At 36.0% G+C, this 20562-nt stretch overlaps 1 protein-coding gene across 2 annotated transcripts in view; it reads left to right on the forward strand.

Moving 5' to 3' along the window:
* The window catches only part of OLA1 (Obg like ATPase 1), a 104666-nt gene that overhangs the window by 58826 nt on the left and 25278 nt on the right, over nucleotides 1-20562 (forward strand). For both annotated transcript variants that reach the window (XM_086615542.1, XM_086615543.1), the window contains exons 6-7: nucleotides 5918-5998; nucleotides 6262-6359. In XM_086615542.1, coding sequence (XP_086471668.1) covers nucleotides 5918-5998; nucleotides 6262-6359 — 179 coding nt within the window. The remainder of the gene's footprint in view (nucleotides 1-5917; nucleotides 5999-6261; nucleotides 6360-20562) is intronic.

Genomic DNA, 20562 nt, shown 5'->3' on the forward strand with positions numbered 1-20562 from the left:
GACCCACACAAGAGAATTTGGAGGTTATTGACATGAATTACATTGCCTGGAATGCTTGTAGGATGTTTTGGGTGAAAGTACTTGCTGCGGTTCATAAACATTATTGGCATCTAGCTCTGAGTAAATCTTATGTACAGCATGTACAGCTTGTACTGGCTGTATTAGAAGATACTGAATAGAAGAAAGGATAATACACTTGTCCTAAATCCATTACTTCTCCCATTGTATTTTTATTAAAGTCAGTGAGCAAGGGAATTGTAAGAGATTAGACATTGTTTTGTACCACAGAGGAGCTCATTGTCACTCCAGTTGTTGCGGTACCTGACTTGTTATCTTTCTTGCACTCAGCTGCTACAGCTTATTTAAGCAGTTAACACAATTGAAAGACATGACCTAGCCTTTTTTTTTTAAACTGCAAAATTTGTCTTAATTGTCCCTTAAAAATACCACTGTTTCTAAACATTGTTTTTACAACAAATTCTTACTTCATCCTCACTCTTAAGTCACCGGAAAACCTGCAGGAAAAGTAGAAAGCTGAGAGGCTATGCTAAATAGAACTGAAAAAGATTTCCAAGGAAAACCATGAATGGAAGGACTGTGGGCACGGCACATGCCGAACAGCTTGCGTTAACAAGGAACTTGGTTTGCACACAGTAAATTGTTTTTGGAGCACCTCAGTTTAACTAGGTATGAGTACTCTTTACCTCAAATGACATTGTTCTCTATCTGTATGTGAAAAACCATCATAGCTATTTTGAAGGTGAATGAAATACTAATTGTTATCTAGTTTGTTCTCTTGCATATCTCAGTTCAATTTTCATAATTGTGATTAAAATAGAATATATCTCTTAGAGGAAAAAATAACCTTTATTTAAATATTTTCTGGCTAGAGATAAATTACAGTAACTTGCATAAGCTGTGCCAGTGATTAATTATCTTTACTGTTTAGAAATAAGACACAGCTTTACTCTGTATTTATCAAGCTTCGACTTTCAGCCATTTGATTTCCGTGTGCTAGTGTGAAACTTTGTACTGTGTGAGTGTTTTGTTAATTGTATGTATGTATGAAAAGCAATCAGAATAAAAGCATAAGATTGAAGCCCACTTAGTCTCCATGTATAAGCACTTTTTCAAAACCTCTTGTTTTTCTCCAGTTTTTCAGTGTTTCAACAGATGTAAGTGTAGAATTATTCACGTTGGACATTAGCCTATATATAGACTCAAATATTGTATTAGGCTTTTAGTTGCAGTACAGTTCATTTGCTGGTGACCCTCAAGGCTTCTCAGTCACTCTCGCAAGGGAGAAGTCCTCTACCTGGTGAATACGGTATTCGCCCTCCCTTATCCCCCACCCAGCAAGTGTATGAACTTGAATTTATCGTATTGAAAAACATTGTTTGCTTTCACTAAATCTGTCTAGTGGACACTACACACATGATTCATGTTGTTAGTAATTTACTGTTTTCAGAATCTGTGTTGTTAACGTGGTCTTTTTTAGGCTGTTGATGAAAGATGATAATTATCAAAATGCAAATAATTTGTCTGGAGCGCCACCAGAAACACACTCATTGGATTTTCTATTTACAACCTACTGGTTGGGTGATGTTGACTCTGTTTTAGTGAATCCAGTGGTTTTTGATTTAAATACCTTACATCACTGAGCCAGACTCCTTAGGGAAGTCTGAATATATTAATTATACACTACTACCTTCGTTATTGATAAGCTATGCTGTTGGACTACTATATGAAATGAGAGGAGCTAACTAAGAGCTACAGGTAACATTTTAGGTACTACTTATAGCTTTTCTGAGAAGCAGAGCAGTGAAAATGATAGAATTGTTGACAATTGAAACATTTTAATAAAATGTATTTTAACAGCTTTTGAAGTATTTACAGGGAGCTGGTCAGTTGTTGCATCTTGGAAGTTTTGAAGGGAACACATAAGGTGCTGAGAAACACTCCTTACTTCCCAGAAACATCTCCGTTGGTTGGAAAAAAAAAAGCCTACTCTACTCATAGTTACTCTCTGTAGTAGTGGAGGGTTTTGCACTGCCTGCAGGATCACGGAGAATTCACTGGTACTTTGAAGTGTGAAGTGATAATCCTCACAACTGCTTACTTCTTTATTAAATTTGCGGAAGTTAATTACATGCCCTGCTAATTTACAACAAAAACCTCACAATTCTCTGATGCCAAGTAGGCGAGTTTTCCAAGCTTCAGTTTAGTCCCTCATGCTGTAAGAAGAATTTGGCATTGGCACACATTGTTACTATCATCCATCCAGAGAGTTTATTAATGTATGCACATTTTTCTACACAGTAGTGTCTCATGAGCATGTCTTGATAAATCTCCTAAATGCAATTTAAACGTGTTTCTTTATAGTATTTTTTACGTTGGGGCTTACTGTTAAAGTCCTGCTTAGCATTTGTGGGTTGACTACTTGCTGCCTTTGGAAAATTAGAGAAGGACATAAATTAAAATCACTGTATTGCATATGACTAAATATAGTAAGTATTCATATGTGTGAAATATATTGCCAAGGATATAGTCAAAAATTAACTGATGTTTAAAAGAGTAGTATTTGATATTCATGAAGTTTGCTGTATTTCGCATGCCTTGACAACTGTAAGTAAATTGGATTTTGGAGGAGTTTTTTTGCGGCTTTTAAAATGGTGCTTGCTATAATGTTGCTAGCTGAAAAACAGAACAAGAATACCCCTCTCATCAAACAAGGAGAAGTGGATCATTCTGCTGGTGACAGATTGACCTCAAAGTGTGCAACTGGGGAGGCCGGATTTAATGAAACAAAGTGGATCATTGCTCTGTATTCTGTTATTAAGCATCTCGGAGTTAACTAGAGTAATGATTAAATGTATTTAAATGACTGTTACGATGATGGTGAAGATAAAAAGGTCAGTTCATACTCTTTCACCAGGCCTAAACAGAAGCAATTAAAACTAAAAATGGTGCTACATGAGATATAACCTGAAAATGTGCTTTTTCCTTTTTGTGTGTTTGAGTATTAGGGCAGCTGAGTGAAAAAGAAATACGTGGAAATAGTTGCCTTTCTTCATACTGTCATTAGTATTTAATGATTCCTTGTTAAGGGATTGTATTAAATCTCATTTAAATGGAACATCACCATTGATGCTGGGGAATCTGAGTTCATCTGTCCCTTTTTCCTTTTCTGGGCTGTCTGCCTTACCTTTTGCGTTGTGTGACTGCCCAGATAGTCCATCAGAGGAAATTTGACTTTGAATAATTATTTCTGAAATTTTTCTTTGTGTCTTACTGCCTCACCAGCTTCAGACATAAAGGCTGTGTTTGCTCGTAAGTTTCCGTCCTTTTATCTAAGGAAAGTTTTCCAGTACTTTGCCACCTTCCCTGTAAAATCAAAATAAAATTGCAAGTATACAGCTATCAGTTCTCCCCAGCACATTCAGTTGTTGGTCAGCCTTCCCTGTGGAAGTTAGCCAGTTAATTGCTCCTTTAGAACAAACAGCTGCTGCAAACAGCATCAAGTCAGGTACCTAAATGAGAACTCTGAAAAATTAGGTCTGTGCTGCCAAAATGGGTTTAGGTGCGTTGCTGTAGGTAGCGGGTGAATGTGGAAGAGAAGTTCTGATTGGCAACTGTGTCCTTAGATAGGCTTTAGAAACTTGGTTTGCTGTGTTGATACTTGAGATTTTCTGGAGGTTCCATGTTATGTAGCTGCCCTTACAGGGTAATTAAAAACCATTTCATTACTGCTTAAGCCTAAAAGATTGGCTTTGATAACTTGTGCTATGTTTTTTCTGTCAATTTTTTATTGACTCCGATTTATATGCAGTTATGTGTTGCTATTGGGGGGGAACCGTAATGCCTAAAGCCACATGGTAGGTGCTTACAGAATTAGTTAAAACCCGAAATAGTGTGTAATCAGAATTCCTTCACTGCTGAACAGGAATCTTGGAGATTGTTTTGATTTTTATGTATCTATTTAAACAAAAGCTGAAGATAAAGATCTTAAATGAAAAGTACCTGTCAGTAGAATTGCTTCCCTTATCTTGTTTGTAGTGATTAATTAAAAAATAAAAAGCACATAGGGTTAAAGATAAGATGGTACCACTGTTTTCTTCTTTATGTGTAATCTTGTTGCATGTCTCTACATAAGCTGTTCTGGCCACTCATCATAGTAACCAGCTGGGCCATTTCACCTGCTGGAGCCATTAAAGAGGACTCTCTCCCCCTAGATTAATCCCCTCCGACATTAGTTTTTTGCTCTGACAACTGGAGCAGGCATTCAGAATTTGCAGGTGGCCAGTGTGACGCACATAATTGCCTACAATTTTAGGCAATGAATAAAAATGGTCTACATTACTTGTCAAAGGTTGTATATGCAGTGCCAAGTGAGATCTATGGGAAGCCTTTTAGGGTTTAAAGAACAGTTAATAGCAAAGCTGCACAGTGCTTTTTTAATCATAATGCATTTGTAATATAGCACTTTGATCTTCTCCTTGTAGGAAATGGTGTTATATTAGCCACTTTTAAACATTTATGAGTGAAATTCAGTTATAGGAGAGTAAAAGTGATTATTCTTAGGCAGAACATGTTAGATTTCATTAAAAGTTTTAGCTTGCCCCTTCCTTGTTAAAATCTGTGGGGAGTCCTGTTCCTGGAGGGTTTCAAATCAGGATCTGAAGATTTAGAAGAGCTTTTTCTTTGTTTTTCACTAGAGCAACTGCAAGACTAGAAAAGACTGTAGTAAATACTGATGTTATTTGTGGTTGTTTATACACGTACTTCAGCCGCATAGCATTAAGCGCAAAAAATATTGTGTGCTCGACGGTTTAGGGAATGTTTCCTTCTATTTTAAAGATCTAAATTCTCAGTTGCGTCAGTTATAACCTAAAAAATGCATTATTTAAAGCATGATCATAAATTATCTACAACAAAAAATAGGCGACTCTAAAATGTACTACTCCTAGAAGAGCCGAGTTTGACCTTTCAGACCCAAGAGCCTTTTATTAACACCTGCCTGTAAGGAGAACCGTGCCACACGCAGCTTTCGGATTCACGACCACAAAACTGATGAGGAAAGGCTTGAAGGGTTCAGTTTGTGTCACTTGCTGTTTGCCGTTTCCATTTCACAGATGATTAATCTTTCTGTGAAGAAAGGCCAGAGAAACAAAGCACATTGGGCTCTTCCTGCAGTTACTCCTTCTGAATGCACACTAGCTTGCTAACTAAAAGGCCTTTAGATTTCCTGCCGAGAGAGATGTTCTGAAAGTGAATGCAGCTGGTTGGAGGTCACCAGTGCAAGGCTCTTGCCATTGTGTAATGGAGGCTTTGGCAGGTTTCGTTTTGGGGGGGAGGGAGAAGGTGTTGGCGAAAAATTAATGCAGAATAAAAAGGGCTTTGGCCATTTGAATTAATTTCTTGAAGGGTGGATCATCAATAATAGGCTCGATTTCTTTTCCTCACAATTTAAAAAAAAAAAAGATATTTGCTGTGTTTTTTCCCACCCATTCCCTTTTCTTAATGGCATGTTTATATTGTACGTGGTCTCTCCCGCTGGATGCTGAAATGTCGCGTCTTACTGAGTTTGAAAAGCAATCTAAAATATACTGATTTTTACATATATTTTATGAGCTCTGCTAATTTTCGTGGTGACGAGAGATGATACTTGAGTGTTGTGTATTTAACTTCTTAATTATGGGATTTGTATCGCTTTAATAATCGATATTGCTCTTTAGTGACTTTTAAAGCAGCAATTTCTGTTTTTCTGGGAGAGTAAAAATTTGGTTTCAAAAGGTGTTATCTAATTTTTAATTTGTGTGTATGTTTTGAATCTTAATATGTACACGCCTTGTTTATAGAAGAGAATGTCTGATATCTAGCTGAATTTTTGACTTTGTTTTTTCTTAATCTGGCATAGGATGTAATGTGCAAAATCAAGACATGGGTAATAGATGAAAAGAAAGCTGTCCGCTTCTATCATGATTGGAATGACAAAGAGGTAGGCTATAAATACCATCCCATGAATCGACTTCTAATTTTGCTACCTGTTACTGTCTTTTTTTAAAAAGATTTTTTTAGATTTCATGTTCATAGTGTATTGAATGTTAAATTTATCAGCCGATTCTGTATTTCTCAGTGATCTATGTATTACGCTTTAATTCTGTTGCCTTCTCAGACATGCTATGAGGAAAATGGTCGTAAAATTAACTTAAGTTGGTAAAACTCGTTTTTAAAATTCTCCTTCTATATTTTCACTTCTAGATTGATGTTTTGAACAAACATTTGTTTTTTACTTCAAAACCGATGATCTACTTGGTTAACCTCTCTGAAAAAGACTACATTAGAAAGAAAAACAAGTGGTGAGTGTGTTCGGGTTAAATATCTAAATTTATGTTTCTGTTTCATGTTTTTCAATGGTGAATTATCCTTGCGCATTAAGATCACCAAGGATATTAATTAAAATAGGAATAAAAACTAATGTTGCACTTTTGTTACTTGTTATGCTCCCATTGACATGCTGCTTGAGTACAATGCATATGGTGAAACCCTGAATGAAACTGCAGAATAGAAAAGAATGTGCTTTCCTTACTTACATTTTTATATGAATCCATTAGCTGTGAAGAAAATAGATTTGATTTAGAAGTACTGATTTAAATAAACATATGGTTTTATCGTGTTATATAACGCTGATTGTCTGAACAACATCTTTTTCATTCCTAAGGAATGAATTGAATGCCAGAGGACTAAAGCTACATTGCACAGAAATCTTTCAAACTGTGGCAAAATTGCACATTTTAACAGTACTCTTCTGTTTGCAGTTGTTTGCCTGGCTCCTTTGCCACTGCTTGCACTCTGCTTACGGTTTGCAGGCCTGTTTTGATGGGCTTTAATGCCATGAACAGCGCAGGCTTTATTCAAGTACTCCTGACATCAATATTATGACTTAAGTACACGATAGTTACAAAATCAATCTATCAGACATTCAATGAACTGGATGAAGATCCAGTCCTAACATGGTAGACGTATGGTGGGAATCAGCTGTTGAGAAGTAGAGCGTTTAGCATGTCATTGGCAGCTCTAGATGGGGTAAATATTTGGTTTGTGGAGGAGGGAACAGATTAAGTAGTATACGATGAAGAAAAATCTGTAGCAGTACATTTAGTTTAAAGGAACCAAGCAAACAACAGACCTTTTCTTAGTATTCAGATCTTTGAACACTGTACTTGTGAGATACTTTGAAGATGTATAAACGTATGTTTGTGAACAGGTACATGCGTGTAACTCATCCAAACAAATCAAAAGTATCTAAAGCGGAATATCTGAATTCTCCTAAAGTACACCCTCTGTTTCTCCCTGTACTTCATTAAGTACTTAGATGCACATGGTTTCAATTTTCCATTAAAAATTCTCATTTCCATATGATATCAAAGAGTGAGAAGGCTTTAAACTGAAAAATAAACATTCATAGACTGGAAGCCAAAACAATAATTAATGTCAGATGGTTAACTCCAATAAATCATTAGAATAAATTCTGTGAAATTACTGCAACTAAAACTGTCCTTTTGATACTCCAAGACATTTTGTGTTAGTATTAAAGAACCAGAATTTAACCTATTTAGTAGCAAACCCTCTCAGCTCAAAACACAGACTTTGGAATAAACTTGATAACCGCTGTAATAGTGTCAGCTTTTCATACTTGGCCAAATTTTATAATTTTAAATTAATTTGTTCCTTCTTTGAATGTTTTTTCGGTATGATGGTTTAAACATTAGAAGTGGTTCTACCGAAGGAAGTCTTTAAAAATAAGATAGCAGTATTTGCTCTGCTATTGTCAGGTGATATTTTTTTTTCTAAGAACAAATGTTGAGGTCTCCTAAGGTTTGCTATAACAGGACAGAGGTGGAAGTTTATGTGAAAATGGATGAGTCGGTTTCCCTGTCCAAAAAAGGATCCTCGCACCTGTATTTGGATGATTACAGGTAGAGCTCACTGGCTCTAATTGTACAGTAAATACCATTTCCCAGACCCTAATGGTAGACAGACTACTTAGGAGACGCCAGTCTGTGATTTAGCTGTCGCCAGTCACCCCATGTTTTTTGCGAGACTAGTTGTGATGATGACATAGTTAAACCCAATTGAAAGCAAATTTTTGTATAAATTGCAGTTTTTAATTTGTAAAAAATCGGATGTTTGAGTTGGAGTCGTATAACGAAATAGTTTAACTGTTTCTTTCACAATTAATGATTTAGTTTTTAAAAAGTATATCCAGATCTCATGGATGTGAGTGTAATTGTAGCTGAAAGATCAAAGCCTGGGTAGCTGAGTGATGTTCCAGAAGAGAATTTACCACATAGCCATTTTCAGTACAGTTTCTGCCTCCTGCTGTTCCTATTTTCCCTCAAGCTAGCCATTGACTACCCCCTGTGCATCCCTGCTCGTAAAAAATGATTGAGGAAGTATTTGTCATGTATTTATGAGTGGGAAACATTGTGTGATAGGGAAAGGCATCTACTAGAACCAGAAAGCTTGCCATTTTCTTTCATTCAGCCACTCTGCCACAGCTTTAAATCCTCTGTTTATGCAACATAGCTTTTATGTTTAAGAGCAGAATAAATGTTTTCTATGAAGGGTGCTAACGGTAGGCTTTTGTCATTTGTGTGGTGCAAGCAGATGTAAATTATTAGAATATATTTTGCTGTTAGATGCCACTTAATTTGTGATTTTTGTTATTATTTTGAGGGGTAGAGGTTCCTATTTGAAATGCAAACTGCATTTAGACTAGTCGTTCAACTTGAAAAAGTTTACTTCTGAGCTTAATTCATAATATTACTGTAACAAAAGTAAGGTGAATGCAGGAAACACTCAGCAGTAAAATGTTTTTACAAAACTTTCACAGCTATAAAAGTGTTTAAAACAGCAAAGGAGAGGAGAGGCTTTTTGATTGTGGGTAGAGAGAAAACTAAAATTGTCTTTGTTTTACTGGGTCACTCTTTCAGAATTAATGAACGTTTTAATTGTTAGTTAAAACACACTTAGATTTAAGTGCTAACATGTTATTTTTCAATCCAAGAAAAGAAGAAAACACTGTGAAAGATAGGACTATTGTGTGTTTGAGTAGGTGTATTGACCTTTTGAAAGATGTAAAAACTGGAATGGCTCCAAGCAGCTACTTGCTGGTTTTAACAATGTTGAATTAGTCATTCAGTTGATTTATGATTAAGACCTAGCCCCTGAAGAGAAGCTGACATGGCAGCTGTGTTAGTCGTACTTGTGTTATGATCAGATGACAGTAATCATGATGTTGTATGGGGGAATCCACTGAAACCATTCTTACTGCATATTGCCGTGTTCTAAATGAATGCTTAAGCCCTTCTTTTAATAATTCCTAGTGGTTTTTATATAGATCTGCTACCTTAACATGGTATACATGCATTCGAGTTGTACCATGAAAGTATTCTAAATAAGCCTATTTCATTTGCAGTTAAAACTACTTTCCAAGTCACAGGGTGTCATATAAATCCAGGACATGAGATTTATCAGCCCCTTTCCTACTTAAAGGCTTACATTTCAGTCTTGCTAAAGAGGGTGTTTGTAGCGAGTCATAATATGGAATCCAAATATGAAATATATGGAGCTAATTAATGAGCGGATGTAGTGGACCATGCCTAGCATACTGTTCGGTTCAGTATTTTGAACAGATTCTTTGCAGTGAGGACCAGCAATACTGTATGTGTCAAAGCTGCATAGGCTGATCTTTTGACTCAACTTCTCAGCTCTAAACAAGTGAATTTTTTCATCCTGTCCATATACGGTCATTTAAAGAGCTGATTATACTGCTTTTCAAATATCTGCATCGTGACTAAGTCGTCTGAGGCTTGATATGGATTTTTAAAGCGTTGTTTTCTCTAATAGAATTCAGACTTGTTGAGTGTCCATTTGTATGTTAACATTATTTTCAAGGGATTGTTTTCAAAATGTTAAAGCAGATGTTCTGTTAACAAAAATAAGTTGAATGTTGATGGGATAAGAGTACCTCTCTTGAAATATCTTACTCCTGTGCATTTAGAAAGGTGGCATGTATGTCATAATAAATAACCTTTTCCTCGTTAATTTTTATAGCATTTTTATGTTCTTAAGCTAGAAGAGGCGTATTTAGGTCAGATGAAAGGTCTATCTTTTCTGGTATCATGTTTCTGACAGGCCACTAACAGATGTCTGGGGAAGAGTATAGGAACAGATTAAGCAAACACAGAGTGTATGCGTCCAGCTTCTTGCAATCTGTTATTGTAGAATTTACTAAGCCAGATATGATATACTTGTGGTTAATAATTTTTGACTTATTTTTATTCTATGAATTTAGCCATTGTCCTTTTGAACCCGAGTATACTTTTGGCATCCCAATATCCTGGAGCAGGGACTTCCACAGTTTTAACTATGTGCTATATGGAGAAGTACTTCCTTATGCTTGTTTTGGATCTGCCACATCATAATTTCATTTGGTGCTCTTTAGATCTTGTAGTATGGGAGTGAATAATCCTTTTCTATTCATCTTTTCCATATTGCTTCAGATGTTCCAAATATTAAAAAAAAAAAAAGGAGGGGAGGGAGGTGGGGAAATCTGACATGAAGAAAGAAATATTGAGGGTAAAGTACAAAGAAGACTCAATGGGCTTGAATATGAATTAATCTGCTTCACTCAGTCTTTCACTTTTAAACTAGTTAGGAAAGAAGATTATCTGGTGGTAAATGGAGACTTGGTGGTCTCGGTTGTACTTCTGTGGTATGTGCCCAGTGGTAGAATAGATCTAGTAGTTGTGTGTTCACCATCTTAGCAAAAGACCAAGGCAATGTCATGTACTCGTAGAGCAAGAGTATGGTGACAGGAGAAGAAATGCTATCCAGAACGCTTTCATGGCTTCAGTATGCCTGTTAAAAACACGAAAAGAAAACAAAACTTAGAAGAAACTCAACAACAAAAAAACCCTATGCTCCCAAACCTCCCTTTCCACCCTTAAATAATGTCTGTTTTTAGACAAGTCCTGGAAATACCATTTTTGTACAGACTCTTCTTAAATTTCTTAGCAATAAATATTTGATCTCTATGTAAAAAAAAAAAAAAAATTACAGTGAAAGATCTTCCTTAGCATTTTACCTGCATTTTGGTTTAAAAGCTTTCAAAAAGACATTTTAAAACCCAAAAGAAACAAAAATGAATGGAAATGATAATATTAACGTGACATACCTTGAAGCAAAACAAGATTTAACAAGCCGTATAAGGATACATATATTTAAGAATCTTAGTAAATAAATTCACAGGAAATAAAGTTACGGGAAAGAACAGCTGCAGGCCAGTTCCGTCTCTGTTACGACTAGAAATACAGTGACTCAATAAAACTGTGAAACATCTCCATCTTAGTCCCACAGAAACACAATCTCCTTTCACTATCCAAGTTTCAGCCCTTTTCAGATGCTGTCTGAAATAGATGAACTTTGCATATTTTGCTAAAAACAAAAAATTTCCCATTTGGACCAAATAACAAAAGTCGTTCCTCTTCTAAAAGGAGGGATGCTGCTGTTAGTGAACCTCTGTAGTGCAGAGACAAACAGAATTACATCACTTTTGTATGTGGGATAAAGTCTTAAACCAGCTACAGCCTTGAAAGCAAACAATTATTTGCAAATACCAGCGCGTTAATGTAGCAAGATACCGAGCGAGGGCAGAATGCAGTTTTCACTTCCTTCAGCTTCTGAATTATGTTTATTTCCTGAATTGCGTTATTTAAATATACTATAGGTCATAGTCATGGATGTTTAGGCAGATGATAAATTTTATTCTTATCAATAAATTTCAGAATGTGTTTGATGTAGAATTCTTTAAATCGTTAAGTTGTAATGCCAGCATGGTATTGAGATCTTTTCTTGGCATAACTGCTTAATAATTTTAAGACTGTCTTCTATGCTGACGGATTTGGGAAAATATAATTTTTTAAAATATGTTGCACTTCTTGTCCCTGCTTTACAACTGAAATGTTTCTAAAAAATATTAAAAGATTATTTATTATCTGTGTATAAATGGATTTTTGTGCACACAAGTTGTGAAGTCAGATGCTCCACGTTAACAAGATGCAGAATTTAGGCTTCCCGTTACACATTTACTGCCTGGGTGAGAGTGAATACCTTACAGCTCAGGTTGTTTTAACTAGAGAGTGGCATATGCTTCCCATAGAGCACACGCTTACTTTAGTAGGGGATAGTTCATGCTGTTTGCTTAATAAACAGTTATTCTTTATTATGTCTTATACAAATTAATTAACGAATACCAATTAATTTATCATCCATCAACCTAATTGCAGTCTCTTTTCTTTCCAGCACTTTTGCCTGATGTTGCTAGTTGACTTCATGTAGCCTTCTGTCTTACTAATTCCAGTGACTTTTCATTTGTTCCATCTATCTCAAATTTTTCACCTCACCCTTTTCCTAGCTGAAGTGCTCTCTGTGGTTCTTTGTGAGATTGTCTCTCCTTCTTCTCTGGCTTCATCCCATTCTTGCTGGCTTAGTTCCAGTCCAGTCCTTCAGTCTGGATGATTTCTTTCACCAGACTTCCTGCTTTGCTTTGCTTTCCTTTGCCTCCCCCTCTGGGGTCCCCTCCCTGTTTGAATGTGAATGCATGTTGTTTGGGTAACAGCAGGTGTTGGGGACATGTCTCTATGCATGGGGAAAGATGGGTCCCTGCTCTCAGCTCCAGTGTGTGACCTCACCCCAGACACAAAAACATCTTCCAGGAAAAGTCTAGCTGCACTCCAGTGCTCCACTTGAACACAAGTGTTGTGGATTACAGAGAGACATTAAATCACTGAGACTTCAGTCTTAAATTTGAGCAGTTTTGCTACTGAGGACCTGCATTTCTGATTTGGATGGACTTTTGCACAAGTGTGATGGTTTATCTCTGATACCAAGTTTGCTCTGTGCCAAATGTAAAATCTTGGCTTCTAAGCATTAGGACAGTAAATTTTTTCAAATAAAATGTTTCTGGGATGTTTTAAAAATGAGCAATGCTGTATGGTGAAGCTGGTTTTGAAAATTTCAGTCCACCTGGTTACAACATGGCACTTATAAATAGTTACAGTGTAGGTTGCCAAGTCAGGTAATAAAGCCTCAGTAATATACTTGGGATATATTGAGTCTTGAAACTGGTAAAAAGGGGTGGCGATGGTGCAGAGGAACCTCCTGGTTTTTGGGAAGACCTGTGCTGGGCAGATAAAGGTAGCTTCAGGCTATTCTTACAACTCACCAAAGGCTGCAGACGACATGTAGAGAGCAGGATGATGACCAGAGTAATGAAGAATACTTTCTGCAACGCTGTGAGTGATACATGACAGCCCAGCCTACCACAACACCGAATGCCAGCCCAGCAGAGCCATACCCCAGCAACCGTCTTGTGTTCTCTGAGAGCATCTGTGTGCGTCAAGCTGATGATACTGAGTAACACCAAGGAACTACGTATTAACACTGCGTATCAGTAAGGCTGTGCTGAGTGAAAGCAGCTATGAGTAACTTTTCAACTTGGTTGCTGTGTGTATGAGCCCTGTCTTACCAGCTGCATGTCACACCAAACCTGCTTTTGAACAATTCAGCTTTGCTTCTCCTGCTCTGTTCCTCCTCTTCTTCTCTCTCCGGGTGCTCTTCACGAGTAGTTTTTTTTTTAGCTGTCACCACCATCATTTCTGAGCTGTTTGTACGCAGTTCTATGGGTGCAGTTACACAGCTTTGAGTTCAGATGTCCCCCCAGTTTTATAGTTGCTTTGTGTAGTCTTATGAATTGCTACCTGCTAACGGTAATTTTTTTTTTTTAATCTGCCATGATGGTTTGGAGAATCAAGTAATTTGTGTGATATTTTGTTTAAACACTTGGATTTTCATGGGCAAAATCTAAGCAATAGATGCTGGCTTTCAAAAAGCAAAAACCTAATAAAGTTATCCAAACATGATGCATCTTTTTTTGTATATACTATCTGAACGCTTTGGAAACTTTGTTTCTTCCTGATCTTCATTGGAATTGGGACTTTTCAATGAATATTTTTGTCACCTTTATAAACACATACTACTTAAGATATATAGTACTAGGGGAGAGAATAATGTGGCACTAGATTTCAAATAAATTAATTACACAACTTTGCTTCATTCAGTGTATAGACAACATGAGCAGTGAAGAGAGGGACTTCCACAGAAAAATGGTATGTGGTGACATTGTCAAAGGCAGTGATGTAAACTTAATTGCAAAATCGTTCCAGGACAACATTTTCCTGACTCTGGATGCATCATGAGGTACAACATCCTTTTCAAACTTCAGTCCGTTTAAAACTGAAGAATGCTTAAACTGCTCAGAAACAAGCCTGAGATGCAGAGATATATCTTGAGTATAGATTTAATTATTGCCTAGTGGATATGGAGAAAGCAGAGACTAATAAATAACTGCTCTTCTCTCTTCCCAGTATGGTGTGTGAAGGGCTTACTTCAATTTTCTCCTACTTACTTTCCACTGATTGGGAACCTTGTGCTTTATGCTTCAGTTTTCCTTACTGTTTCCCTAAATGTGTTGGTGCTGGTGAAATCAGAGTGTTTTGGAGAAATGTTCTCTACTTTAAAATCAAGTTACCCAATGATAATATTGATATTGTCTAGTAATTGCATATTTTTTTCTGGAATTGTATCAGTGATTTATCTCCTGAATGGCGTCTGCAAAGAAACCAAGTGTTCTGTCAGTCCACTTTTTCAAAGGCCTTCCAAATGTGCTTGTGTGATTTCAGCGTATGCTCAATGTAGTTGTACGAACCACCATGTCAGTGCTGTCATCTCTCTGCAATATCATTACCTCAGATGCAGATTTCAAATCCTATTTCCAGTGGTAAATAGTCCAGTAGTGATTTCACTCTTACTGATTTTAGAGTAAAGCAGTTTGACTGTTCATGTAAGCCTGTAGATGTTTGTGTCAAAATATCGTTCACGTTTCAAGTTCCTGATGAGAAACATCGTTACTAATGAAGAAGTAGAGCACTTTTTGTTTCTTTACTCTTTTGTGTTGTGTTACAAGCACAGCCACCTTCACGGCGGCGATTTTCAGATGTAATAATATTGACGAAAGAGAAGGAAGTAAGGTGAAATAGTCTGCTCAATTAAATTTCCCAGGGATAAAGATTATCCTTTGTTTGAAAATCAGAGTCTGAGTCTGCTTAAGAAGATGAGCTCTGTTCTACTGTCTTTTTCTGTTTATTGTTGACTTATAAAAATATTTTAGATCGCCTTTGTGATGCAAGTTACAAAGGTCAATTACACTTATCTCATTGCAGTTAAAATGCTATCAGCTAATATGGTATAGCTGAATCAAGTTACCTTTCTCTGCTTATTTGAATCTCAGGAGAAATTTGACAGGGAAAGAGAGTTAGAGAATGATCTTCATATGCCATGGTTTGGTTTATGAGCTCAAAGAGTAGCTTGAATTGGTCGCATTAATGAGCAGGTCTTATCCTAGAAAGTAGATTTTTTTTTTTTTTTTAAATAAAGGGGAGGTTTGCTCCCTTTTGCTTTACAAATGAGCTAATAGAGAATTGTGCAAGAGATTATTATTCTTGATAGTAGTTGTTTATTCCTAAGTTATTATATATTAAGTTATTTATTATTACTATTTTTAGTTTATTGAGCCCTATGCCTTTCAGAATGAATAACCACTGTTAGCCTGTCTTTGTCAACCAGACCACATAGAAACAGTTGTACGTAGTCCATAAAGCAAATAAATTACTCTTTCAAATCCAGGGGAAGATAGATACTATGGGTATTTGTCCCCAGCTTTTAACATCTGTTGGGTCATTATTATTGTATCTGACATGACATTTAAAACCCACCAGTTATCTTTGTGTGGATCCCATTGAGAGTTTGGAACAGAGAGGAAGGCTGTTGAATGACTGTAGAGAGGTGGCTGTGGTCTCACTTGGTGCAGTGGGACCAATGCGAGTAGCTACTTCTCTGTGTTAGGATCTGATACCTCCTTTGTGCTTCTACCCAGTGGTTTTTAAGAGGAAGGACAGTCTTTCATTCTCATGGTAGATACATCAACAGTTGTAATAACTGACAGATTAGCTTTCATTTTAGATTTTTTTTTTTAAGTGAGAAACTCTCTGATAATATTGTCTTCTATTCTGAAATAACAAGAGGATTACTTGTATTGCTTTTGCAGAAACACCTGAAATTTGGATTGGGCATTGCAATCAGTATCACTATGATAGTGTCTCTTAAACAACGTCCGAATTAGTAAGCAACTTTCCTTCCATAATCTGTTACTCAGTACTAGTGTATCTGATTTGCAAACAAGTACATGAATGTACTGCTAAAATTTTGCTTATTGAATTTGTCAGGATCATGTCTTTCTTGCTATCACGTGCTACAGAGTTGTGTTAATCTCGTAGTTAAGTTCTCATAGTTGAAGTTAATTTTATTTCACCTACCATTCTTTATTTTACTGCAGTTGATATTTGAGATATTTATGGGGCCTGGGAACAATACTCATCTTGAAATTGTTCTTTGTGAATCGTCCATTCTCTGGGGGAATATTTTATGGATTATTGTTCTGTTTCTACAAATAGAGGCTAAATGGGAACATCAATCAATCAAAAATAATTTATTATAAATAGAAAAATAGTGCTTAAGAACGAAGATTCTTTTATACAATCAGAAATGTAGGCTGTGGTGGCTTTGAAACCAATTTTTCAAGTTTACTTTTGCTCTGAAGTAAATTCTTTGTTTCAAAATTGACAGACACGTTTTCCATTGACTATTTTGAAAATCTGATGCGTTCTATTTTTTTAAATCGTTTTCCTTTTAATTTTATGGTTATTTACAGCTCAATTTTATGTATGAAGTATATGGAAATATGTTTTCATTTAACTACTTGTTTTTCCCAAGAAATATTACTTACCTTCTACAGTTTCAGCAGAGTATTTTATTTTTACAACTTGAGTTTCTTCTAATGACTAATGTTCAAATGTTGATAGTCACTAGTTTTACAATGAATAGAACTATGTATCCTGGTTTTAAAACCCAGAATAGATGTTTCTTCATGTCTAAATTGGAGAGGAAAGTTTGTAGGTTATATATGTTTAATGGAAGACCTGTCAAATGAGACATTTGGTATGGGTACCTTGTTATACTTTTTTAGCAATGCTTGACTTTAATTATTGTTAATTTGGAGAGAAGTTGAATAAAATTGTGTTTGGGATTTACTGTGCTCTGGCAATAGTTTCTAAAGCCTGAAGAGGTGTTTAGAAGATAAATATTTGAAAGAGGATAAGTGCATGTGCTGGTTTTGTACTTCGTTGAGTTGAACAATGAAAACGCATTAATCAGATTCACTGTATGTCAAGTCTCACTCTTGTTCTCCTGCACTGGCACAGTGGCACAGTGTTATGCTTCTGAAGTGAAAATGTATTTAAATCCAAGCAAATGTCTTTTATTAAAAGAAAAAAAGGAAGAAAATATTACACCTAATACATTGAAAGCCTGCACAATGTTGTCGATCTAAAACATGTGATGGTTCTTCCAGCTTATGTTTTATTTCAGAGGCTCATTAAATCCATACCTGTTTTTGTTTAATAAAATCTTTATGTCCCAGGATACTCAGATTAATGAAGTGTGCATGCGTGTTCAGTTTCCCATAGGATTTTGAGAATTATTATTAGTATTTAAAAATAACTTTATGGTGGGTAAATGTTTGTCTTTGGCTCCCTCTATCTGCCTGTCTCTACTTTGTGAATTAGTGCTTTTTCATAACCCGATCCATTAGATTGGAATCAGCAGATAAGATGTCTGCAAATATTCAGTATAGGCATTTGGTAAAATAAATAAATAAATAAAAATATCATAAAGAGACATGGAGGACTAGTAAAAAATTTAGTTACTCAAGGTTAAACAAGGTTAATGTCTTCGTGCTTAGACAGTATATTTTTGAAATATTTTTTTCATTCTCGTCGAAGTCTAATTTCTGTATCAGGTTTTTCGTAAAGATACAGCTATATGCTCAAAGTTTATTCAACAGAAACATGGTTTTAGCTGCCCATCTTGTGGCAGTGTGTGGTTGTGTGATAGCCTTTTGTTTCTGATTTCTAGTGATGTTAGTACCCTATTGACATAGACGATAACCAGATTGTTCTATTAGTGATTTCTGACAAACAGAAATGATTTGATATGCTGAAGCTATTTCTGACAGAATATACAAAGTTTTGACAAACATGCATGGCACAGCAAGTGTCCAATTCTAAAGAGCAAAATAAATGCAAACCACCATTATGGGGAACACAAACAGCCTGAAAGCAAGTTATCAGTAAGCAAATAATTGTTGAACTGTTATGAATGGAATAGGATGTTGAAATAGGGCATGATTGGCTGATGTTACATATGTCCTTGATTACCTTCCTTGTGCTTTTATCCTAATAAGTGACATTCTTTGTATTCCCTTGGATGGCTAGACAGTCTGACACTGAAGAAGAATAAATATTGCATGTGGTACACATTAAGCTGTCATCTAGGACAGCATTTATAAAAAGTAACTAGAAAAATTCATAAGAAATTCTGCAGTGCTACAGTTTCCTGGCTCCAGTCATAATTGTCAAAGTTCTTGACACATTCATGTCTTCTGAAATGATTTGGGTTTACAGTTACTCGGTGTATGAATAATTATTAAGGATTCGTTTTCTCTGATGATGCAGACTGTTAATGTTAGTGCTCAAAATGTTGCATTTTCATTAAAGGCCATGTAGTAATAGAAAAAAAAAATATGAGTGTGGTGTATGTGGCTAGTCCTCTTGCAGAAGTCAGAACCAGGAGATGTAAATGTATAAAATAAAAGTAACAGATAAAATAAAAAAGCTCTTTTTCAAATGCTGTCTTTGAATCTTAGTGGAAAATCCATTATGGGCATTCATTGTTACTGTTATTCTACTTTGGAAATAGACCTAATTTTTTGTGTAAAATATCAGTCTTCTGTTTTTCTTCACTTACTTGAAATTAGGAGTTAAAAGCAACATAGCAGGCTGTCATCATCTCTGCAAGGGCAATGGAGAAAAACCCTTCTGAACTCTCTAAGCTGATGAGTTACTGTTTGAATGGTAATTATCTTAATCTTTAATTTTGAGAAGAGGAAAGTGTAGTAGTTACGTTCTTCATGCTCTTAAGTCTCTGAGTTTCTAGTGAGGACTTGTATGTTGACCAAAAAATATTCAATGGTTCCTTTGTCTTTCTATGTATTTGTCTATTGTCTAACATAATACCATGGAAATCTCTGGAGTTGGACATAAAATTTCACTATAAATATTTTAAAGGATTTTTATAGCTCTATCACTGACCATGTCAGTAGAACATTCTCACTGTATACTGTACTCATGGTATATAATCTGGTTTTGCTGCATGTGCAAACACAGCCTTCTTCCATTTGTGGGTACATGTCTCTCCATTTGTGATAGTATTGTCCAGCTCATATGATCGTGTTTTTATTATTTTACTGAATTAAGAATACTCTGTAAAGGAAAATGCCACCTCATCAAGTTACTTGAGGACTAACAATTTTATAGGTGACATTGTGCTTATTGTCATCCCTATTCCAAGGAGCCTATAACTTAAAGACCTCATTGCGAGTAGCTTGGAATGGGAAAATAGAACCATTGACTCTTTCATAAATTTGCATTTAATGTTAATTGAAAAGCCTTAAAATAGTTCTTAGAACAGAGCTGGAAAAACATGTGTATTCATGGCAACAGATAAAGCTGAAACACCTGTTTGGGTTGAAGAAAGTTTTCTCCAAGTATAACACTGCTCAAATGTTACAGGTAACTGTTAACGCTGTAGACCACTACAGAGCACAAAATGTTTGCCCAACTGGTAAATTGAACTGTAAGTCCCACTGTGGGAAATTGCTTTGCTGTGCTCCAAACAGCAGTTATCTTAGTAATTGTACCTGAATTCTTTTGTGGCTAATAGACAGTTGATGTCCTTCTTACCATGACAGAATTATTTTATTGCAATATCATTAATTGTAAAAAATTCAGGTAAGATGTGTTTGTGGAGTTTAAAATGGGCTGAGTAGGATTTTTTAATTGGTACTCTGAGAGCACTGGTTTTTGAGTTGAGAATGTGCATAACCCCGCATTTCACATTCTAAACTGGCGCTCACAACAAGGAGCTTATCAGAGCAAATTGTCTAGTCCATCCCCTTCCTCACTCAAAACCTAATGACCCTTTATCATCATGGTTTAGATTGCTGGACACAGATGTGAGAAAATACAAGTAATCTACAGGTAACTACAGTAGCTGCACTGATGTTCTCAGAGAACTGACTGCTGGGAAGATAAAAAGCTTCCCACAGAGCCTGTGACTTTCCAGCAGCAAAGCACATCATGAGCTCATACATGAAGTTTTATTTGCTGAAGATTCACAATAAGATGCATTAGGACATTCAGCAGGATCCCTTCTTAGATGAGCACAAGAATTCAGAGAGGTTGTTAGTTGATGCACTAGTGC

This window comes from Tauraco erythrolophus, chromosome 8 (assembly GCF_009769465.1).
Source record: "Tauraco erythrolophus isolate bTauEry1 chromosome 8, bTauEry1.pri, whole genome shotgun sequence".
NCBI lineage: Eukaryota > Metazoa > Chordata > Aves > Musophagiformes > Musophagidae > Tauraco > Tauraco erythrolophus.